At 34.0% G+C, this 9363-nt stretch overlaps 2 protein-coding genes across 2 annotated transcripts; one reads left to right on the top strand and one right to left on the bottom strand.

The window, feature by feature from the left end:
* Positions 1–3288: 3288 nt before the first annotated feature.
* On the bottom strand, positions 3289–4283 carry Naa20A (N-alpha-acetyltransferase 20 A). Its single transcript, XM_069052145.1, has 5 exons — positions 4126–4283; positions 3961–4076; positions 3776–3905; positions 3590–3726; positions 3289–3536 (listed from the first exon to the last, which is right to left on the bottom strand). Exons 1-5 carry the CDS (start codon positions 4176–4178, stop codon positions 3451–3453), a joined length of 522 nt encoding a protein of 173 aa, XP_068908246.1. The 5' UTR covers positions 4179–4283; the 3' UTR covers positions 3289–3450.
* A 35-nt stretch (positions 4284–4318) lies between these two features.
* On the top strand, positions 4319–9200 carry Hsl (hormone-sensitive lipase). Its single transcript, XM_069052133.1, has 9 exons — positions 4319–4838; positions 4887–5073; positions 5127–5487; positions 5538–5849; positions 7246–7455; positions 7512–7796; positions 7846–8180; positions 8229–8354; positions 8405–9200. Exons 1-9 carry the CDS (start codon positions 4471–4473, stop codon positions 8492–8494), a joined length of 2274 nt encoding a protein of 757 aa, XP_068908234.1. The 5' UTR covers positions 4319–4470; the 3' UTR covers positions 8495–9200.
* Positions 9201–9363: the final 163 nt, after the last annotated feature.

Genomic DNA, 9363 nt, shown 5'->3' with positions numbered 1-9363 from the left:
GCACGAGATTATCATCCGATTGGTTCACCTACTCACAAATATTATCTTTGTATGTTCCATTAATCAATATAAAAATTACATCCATCATTAGGCTTTCGGTATAAAAATAATCAGCAATTCATTCATCTTGCCATGTCGGTGTGTTATAATTATTTATTAATAATTATATTGTCTGTTAAAAGGGTATAGGAATGTTAATTAAAACGAAATAAATCACTCCGTAATTTTTATTAAAAAGTGAACTTTATCCTGTGTAATACTACATTGTGATAAAACTGACAAATGGTTGCGCAAATTTTAGGACATCGGCCTGTAACATTAGCATTACCTACCCGTATAGGAATAACTAATGTAATCGACAACACCACCAACTGAAATATCATCACTCTCTCTACTCTAGATTATTATGTGGTAAATAAAAACAAGGAAAACCTCTTTTTCTATTCAAATAAAAACATTATTACAAACGAAAATCTGCAGAAATAATAACGATATGATACGGACTGTTTTAGAACAACTACATATTTTATAAATTCCAAACATATTTACAAATTTAGAAAACCAAACAGCTAGGATGTGCGCACTGATTTTCTCAGAAACTCTCAGAATAGCCGAAACACAAATAAAAGTTTATTACAAAATACATATTCAGTCTTTTATGACATATTTGCTTGAAATTAAAACAATATTAAAATATAATTACGTAACATTTTTTGCATCAATGCTTCATTGCAGATTAGGTAATCTTTAACTAAGTAGGTACAGATACGCATATTGGGCATGAAACTGAACAAAAGAGAATTAAAATTGAAATCTTGTTGGATATTATCAATTATACCTACCTACATTACCTTTTTGATTATTGTATCCACCAGTATATTATGTAGATTGTATCAAAATGATAATCTAGTTTTAGACTGTACCAGTATGAATATTAATTACTCAAAATTTACGATTTACTGACTAAAATGTGATTTTAAGTCGGCTTCCGACCCTCCACACTTCCACAGATTCCACCCTACGATTAAGCACAATAAAATGACTCCAGGGGTCAAAAAATTCAATTCGATTTAGCATAGTAGGTATTCAAATTAAGGGTATTGTCATTTACAATTAAATCACGCACTTGTTAAATGAGATGTGTTAGTGTATAGGTACCTCTGAAGATAAGAACATACATATGTCTCACTTTTGAAAGCTGCTCCTCCGGTTAAATCTGTTATTAATGAACTTTTAAACATTTTTATCCGTCCAAATATTCTGTAGTATTAAAAAATTAAAGACAATACATTTTCTGTCTTATGCTAAATTAATGAAATGAGATACACCTCACAGCTTTACGCACATCTACTGTTTATGATAAATGTATTTGATTGTTCAAATTGACAGGCAAATATGTTTATTGTTGTTTTGTCATAATTTAACTCAAGACCAATGAAATGGGGCAACAAAATAATTTGGGTAAAGAGTGCAAGATACTATAAAGCGACAATAAGTATTTTGTTTTATTTATACATATATCTGTACAATAGTAATTAAATGTGATAGTAATGGTAAAATATAGAACTCTTAAAAGAATTAATTTCCATAGGATTTTTCACGAATGTAATTAGAACTGTTTTCATTTAAATGCGGGGTACCAACTTTAATGTTACATCCTGCATTATTCAAAACTCCTGGCACAATTTCGTTGAGGAATAAACAGTCAGATTCAAAATTTGAATTAGCAGTGTTTAAAATTATGTGCATATCTTTTAATAATTTACAAGTACATTATTCAACTTGTTTTTAAAATTACAAAACAGGTCCAATTTTGAATGATACCGTAATTACTTTTACGAAATGAGATGTACGAGATTCGTATTTATGCAAAAAGATTCTTTAAAGTCAACTCACAAAAAAGACAACCACGAAATCGCGACCGCTGACCCGGATTTTGGGTTTTAACATTTAGTGTCCGTAGAAATGTTTACAAGAAATAAATAATATAAATGAATGGATTCTGCAGATTTTTCACTATTCACGTTATATATTAATAAAAAATTAAAATATTTCATCTTGTAGTACAAGTACAAGTACAAGTAGTATAAGTACACAAACAAAAAACGTAAAAATGATACTGCGTATTTTTTGTATCACGCTAAAAATATATGTTATGTAATCAAAAGCGTGTGTTCATTTTATTTGAGATAGAGCAGACTCTAAATAAGAAGTTAACTAACAGGAGAAGTGGTCATGTTTGAAATTTAAAATTGTTTCATTTTACTCAATTAAAATGTTATTATTTGCGAGTTGGCAGTTGTTTTAAAGTCATATATTTTTTGCTAAAACAAATTTATAACAACGTATGTACTACATTACATACTTAAGAGTTATGCCCGCTAATTAAAAATGTGATAAGGTTTTTTATTAAACATTTTCGTAGGTGCTCCGAAAAATCGTGCATAATCCTCAAAATAATTAAATATATGTATTCTGTGCTGTACGGTACATGACAAATATTAATTTAAATTGCAAGGAGATAACAGTACTTAATACCATGCAATGCCTGTTTTGCATCACTCGGCTGGCGCCTCGTGCTTCAAACTTCGGCCTCATACCTGAAAAGGTATCTGACAGCGCTACTCATATGAAAATAACTACCTATTATTTTTAGTTTATGTACGTAAATTATAATTTCTTGCGACTCGAGATTTAATTTTTTCATTACATCTCCACTCAGATTTGTCATTTTCTCTTTCATTACATGTTCGAGTAACACATATGACCTAATATTCCTTTGATTTTACAGAATTTATATAGTTTCCTAAATTAAAAAATTAAGATTAGCGTAAATTGCGATAACTCGTCACAAGCTTTAAATCTCTCCTTTTAATATATTACTCTACTACAACCTACACGTAAATCGTCGGCAGTGAAGTAGTAATTTACATTACCCCTAGTCTAGCCGCACTCACTGGCGCCACCCCCAACCATTAGTTTTCAATAGTGACACCCACGGTTTTTTTTTAAGCAAATGGCAACAACGTTTTGACTTAGGAGCATACAACTTCTTCATTTCTTAAATTTTTAACGTAAAAAAAATAATCATTTAAATTTCATCAGTAATAATTAAATTAACCTGACAGGAAGCGAAAGCGAGACGTCAGATTAGTGTGTTCTGTAAAATGCTTGTCATAAACGTTTCACTTCACAAAATGTCTTTGCAAATGAAAAAATAATCAAATTATTTCATGTAGAATTATTCACATTTCACAATCACCATTCATACTTATATGAATACCTATATCACAACCAAATAATTTTATTCTGAAATTCCTTCGCATAAGATACTTAAACATTAATCCCAATGTTTAGCACACAACTACTTAAGACTTATTGCATGAAAATGACAATTTATACAATTCTGAGAGTGATATAATATAATTATTGTAATAAATAAATGGTCTACTAGTCCACATCTTCAGGTCTCACAGGATGTGTTAAAGGAATCACAGACTTTTGATTTACATCTCTTGAGCATGCTTTTCTCATATCTGCCAAAAAATTATATATATTATCTGAAAAATATTGATACTGATATACCTACCATAAGCATCTTCATCAGGATCACCTGAATAATATTCTAAAACTGTTCTATACACAATATACCCTAAATTTGTATACATGTTAATTGCCACTTTGTTACTAACTCTAACAAACAAATCAACAAAGTAAGCGCGTTTCCTGCAACACAAAATTATAATACGAGACATTTTCTAAAATATTTTTATACTTTTCTGAAACATCTTCTAAAAAGTTCATTAGTGTTGCAGCTAACCCTAAACGTCTAAAATCAGGAGAAACAGTCAAAGCTGTAACATGGCCATGCCAATTTTCTCCTATTCCTTCGGCTTTTCCCATTACTAAAAATAATGATTTTAAATTTGTTGTACTGGTAGATTTACTGTAATAATTTACTGTAGCCCATAATTTCACCACTTGGAGACTCGGCAACTTGAAAATATTCCGGCCAGTGCGCCAAGTAACGCATGTAAAAAGACAAGCCGTAAGTCTCTGTTAAAGGATCTAAATTGCTAGAAATAAAATGTTAATCTAGATTATAACACAGACGCTATTACTAACACATTATTAAATTTATACATATCGTCACAAGTAAATGGCCTTAAAGTCGTCATCTTGCAGAGGAAAATTGTTTAAAATATATATAAAACTTCTAAAAAAAATAGTGGTACTTTTGACATTTGACATGCGTCAACAAAAGTTGGGGTTTTTATCTGTTGCGTGTTGGGATTTTAGTGTTTTAAGATTGGTATAATATGACGTTAATGTCACCTATCAAAATACATCAAGTAGAAAACATTGCTTCATTTTTAATGTAAATATTATTAGTTCTTATCTAACCCAAATTGTTAGCACATGAAAAACAAATTAAGTACTTGAGCCACTAAAATACCAAAATTTTTCGAAATGACAGACCCCAACAATTTGACAAACGGCCTAGAAGAAACTAAGCAAGAAACATCATCGAATATCAGTGTTCTAAAAGATTTGTGCACAAATAATGCCGATTTTTTTGCGGCCGATACCAGCGAAAATGGACAGCGATTGTACATTTCCTTTATGGGAATCAAAGAAAATCTCGATGAGTTTTCTCTCAAAATGGCCAGAATAGCCTCACAAGTAGACAAGTTTGATTTTGATGAAAGTACACCAGGAAATGGCTATCGAAGCTTTCTGAGTGTTGGCAATTCGGCAATTGATTTTGCCATTCAGCTCAATAGGAAAATTTGTTTAAAAAGAGCTAGTGCATTTTTCAGAAAAACTCAACTCACCAAGTAATTTGAACATTTAACATGATACACTTTATAATAATAAAATTTTAGGGATGTTGAGTCCTGTGCACACTTAATTGCAAGTTTAGATACTTGCTTTAAACATTTAGAAACATTGTTATCATGGAGCAATTCAGGTAGCTTGTTTCCTGATGAGGAGCACTCACCGCAAGAGTTGCTCTCAAATTATGAAGACATCAATCAATATTGCTTTTATGGGCGTTGTATGGGGTTTCAAGTAAATATGTACCTAATCATATTGTTGACATCTTAACAAATGTAAATTTTTAGTTTTGTGAATCTTTGAAAAACATTCTTCAATTCATCTCCATGTCTATGGCAATTTTTTCTGAAATCTACTATAATCAAGGTTCATTTTTTGCAAAAGCAACAACATCAGTCATGGCAACATCAAAATATGTAAATGACCCTGAACAAAGGGCTAGAAGAATTGTAAATATCTCACAGAATGCTGATGTAGATTTCTGCAAGGCATTTTGGTTTCTTTCTGAAAATGAATTGATGACTAACATGCCGTATGTTGTTACTCCTACTGTGGCAGTCTCCAGAATTATCAGTCTACCTCCTGAACCATTTACTGTTAATGTGGATGGCAAAGAAATTGATGTCCCAGTTCCCTCATCCCATATTGGTATTTTTTTTTTAATTCAATGCTAAAGTACATAACTGACAATCTTGTAGGTAGAAAACCAGTACAAGTGCGCCTTATCAGTTATGAAGTACATGAGGGAATGATTGGTGAGGCTACAAATCGATACAAGAGTAAGCCCCCAGCGAGAGGCTTATTAATACATTGCCATGGAGGAGGTTTTGTTGCTCAGTCATCACTGTCACATGAGTGCTACTTGAGGGAATGGGCTAAACAAATTAAGGTTCCAATTTTGAGCATTGACTATAGCTTGGCCCCAGAAGCCCCATTTCCAAGGGCCTTAGAAGAAGTCACTTATGCCTACTGTTGGGCCTTAAAGAATTGTCAACTGTTGGGCAGTACAGGTAAAATTTTATCTTTTAAATTTTTCATCTTGCTGTTAAAAACAGTTTCTACATAGTTATTTTGCTACTCCACAGAAATTACATCAGCTTGTAATAAATGTGCAACTTGTTTTACAATTATCTGATGGGGTAATTAAATTTTAATTATTATATGAACAACAATTAATTGAAATGTTTGCTACTAATGAAGGTGATATTCTTGTTTTATAGGTCAAGAGCGAATTACATGTAATGTTCTTAAAACTCTGAGAAATATTGACTAAAATTACACATAATGTATACAGGATAAGTTTTTATACGCCTAATATCTTGATCTTAAAAACCAGATTTTTTAACGAAAAATCGTAATGAAAGTAGTACGTTTCTTAATAATTTTTTCAGTTCATTGTCAAAGGATACCTACTATGCATTCCTGTTTTTTTTTTTTAATTTTTATTTTGCATAATCTCAATTATGCAATATGCAAAAAAATGTCGTGTACAACACGTTATGAAAGTCTCCATTTTTCACTCATTTGTTTGATTAACTCGGGCTCCGCCCTCGTTAATCAAACGGCAAATTCATGAAAAAAAGTATGACTTTCATAACTAGTTGTACAATATATTATTTATTCTAAACAGAAACGTGGGAAACGTTACGGTGATTTATGACCAGTCCTTAGGACAAAATAGTCCCCGACAAGTCGACCAGTACAACTTTGCGTAATACTCCGCTCACATATAAACACGATTCAGCTGGTTCGCTTTAAATAACAGGCGAACCAGCTGACTCGTGGTTATGTGTGAACGGGGGATTACGCAAAGTTCTACTGGTCGACTGTCGGGTACAATTTTGTCCTAATGAGTGTTCATCGTAAACTGTAAGTTTCGATGAGGTCAAACCCTGTTGAGAAAAATGTTATTATCAAAATGTGTTTCTAAAAAATCTAATACAGCAACAATTAGCAATGGATTGTACTTTGGAACTGTTGCAACTAACTCGAAGGGCAAATAAAAACAACTGCAGCACCTCTAAAAATAATGTTTGAATTTTGAATAGATTTTTCAGAAATACCTAAGTAAATGTTTAAACATGATCGGATGTGACATAACAATTATTTAACTCTTCCACGTCACTTAAAATAGTCAGCAACTCAGCTATTCGACGGTGAAGTAGATTGTGATTTTATTGAATACATAGCGGTGCAGAGTCGAGCGCTTCCGATTTAAAATTCTGCGTCATTGGCTTTGTACTGGTTTCACTGTATTTGTTAAGCTAACAACAAGTAAATCTTGCTGGGCCACATTTACCAAAATAAATCCCCACGAATAACAAAACCTCCATGTTTCCATATTCATTTAAAACTTAGTTCCATTACGCGAGTTTGTTTTTATTACGGGTTCTTATTTGGTTGAAGGCGAGCGAATAGTGGCGGCTGGGGACTCGGCAGGAGCAAACTTGCTACTTTCCACCACTTTAAAATGCCTCCACTTGGGCATTCCACCCCCGATGGGCCTATTCGTAGCATACGTGCCTACTCTAGTAAATTTTGTTCCTTCGCCGGCCCGCTTGTTATGCATGATGGATCCTCTGTTACCTTTCGGTTTTATGATGCGCTGCTTAAAAGGTAAAAACTTCGAAATAACGATCCTACCCTGTCAGAATAATGTCGTTCGTGTCCAGCTTACGCTTGTCCCGATGCATCGAAAAAAACTCAAAACGGCTCGGCCGCTTGCGAGCAGACTTCAGACACGGAAAGCTTCGAAGAAATATCCGAATCGGATCTGATGGAGTTGCAAGCCCACAAGTCGCCGGTGTCCGACACCTCGGATACTCTCACTTACGGTTCTTTGAATTCGAATGGGGCAGCCGTCGACGACAAGAACGTCAAAGACATAGACCTCCAGCCGTCGGACATCGAGAACAGTCAGAAATATGTGTCAGATTTTTTGGAAAAATACGTTTTGGGTATTGGTGTCGCGGGAGCCAGAGGATTTGGGTAACGTGTTGGTTTTAGATTCCGATACGGAAACCGACGGGACTCGAGTGGCTGTGTTAAAACACGAAAGTGCGACTTCTTCCCAGTCGCTTGACGACTCCCTGCAGAACAAAGTTTCCAATTTTGTTACAAATCTGAAGTGGCGCTTCAACAACTGGATCACACAGAGGGCGTCAGTCGGTGTTGATTTTATGATGCCGAGGAGCGTGAGTGCCGCTGAGAAGTACTTGGACCTGGACAAGCAGTGTAGTCTGTTGGATGAGTTCAAATTCGTCGTTCCCAAAGATCCATACCTAAGTCCGTTTTTCGCTTCCAAAGAAGATCTAGAGAGATTCCCTCCCGTTCGGACATTGGTAAACGCACCTCCACATCTCGTACTCCTTTAATTAATGTTTGTGCAGACCGTTCATCTAGATCCGTGTCTGGACGACTGCGTGATGTTCTCCAAGAGATTAAAAGAACTGAACAAAGATGTCCACTTGGACATTTTGTCGGGTTTGCCTCACGGATTTTTAAACTTCTGTCTGGTAAGTACAGAAGTCGGCGTGTTCGTAACGAGTCACGGATTTCGTTTTAGATTTCCAAAGAAGCCTTTGAAGGTTCGAAGCTTTGCATAAAGAGAATTAACGAGCTACTGGATCTAGATAATCTGCCTCCTCTACAATAATTTTTTATAGGTCGATGAGTACATTTAGGAAGTAAATGGGATTCTAGTTTAGATTTTGCTCTCAACAAAGAATCGTATTTAAAAATTTCTGTCCAGTATAAACATTTTATAGAGTATTTTTTATACAAATTCGAGGTGTGTTGTAGGTGTCTTTAATTCTATAGCGGGTTCGGATAAATTTCTGCATCACAATACGTGTAAGTTGTTTTGAATGTCGGACGCGTCTGCTGAAGAAAACGCGATCGAAATTTGAAGAGCAAGTATAAACTAAGTTCAAAGTTGTGCTCAGAGGCTGTTTAAATTCCATTGTGAATTTTGTTCAGGAATTTCAGGTACCTGCACGAATGATCTGTATTATTTGCGTTTGTTAAATTATTTGCTCGTGTTGTTTTTGTTGTTTAATATTTACGAATATTGTTTGGCTGTGTTCCAACTTACAACCCCTTTCTTTCTGCTGCTAGATTTGTCATTTGGTGTCGTTTTAATTAGGTCACTTGGATTTAGCCCAAATTACGCAGTTACATCAAATTATGAGTCCATAGCAGTATTAGAAAAGATTGTATCGGCGTTTCCGTATATACCAAAGTGAACTTGTTGCGTAACTAATAGTGATAATTATTATTTGTGTATGTAGATCTGATTGTAAACATTTATACAACGTATTTATTGGATTATTGTATTGATATTAATAAATTCTTCAACTGGATCGCTTTTGTAAATTTAAAAACCGCACCCCAACAGGCGCCTAATTTTTGCTTCCAGTTTGTGTAAATTAACCTGAATCCTTAGTACTTACATTTCTGAACAAATATTGATTTTTGGATGGGGGTGATCGACCTTGTAGTTTATATAAAGAACCGGTGCCGGGG

The sequence above is a fragment of the Tenebrio molitor genome, chromosome 6 (assembly GCF_963966145.1).
Source record: "Tenebrio molitor chromosome 6, icTenMoli1.1, whole genome shotgun sequence".
In the NCBI taxonomy this organism is placed as follows: domain Eukaryota; kingdom Metazoa; phylum Arthropoda; class Insecta; order Coleoptera; family Tenebrionidae; genus Tenebrio; species Tenebrio molitor.
This window is presented reverse-complemented; position numbering and strand designations above follow the sequence as displayed.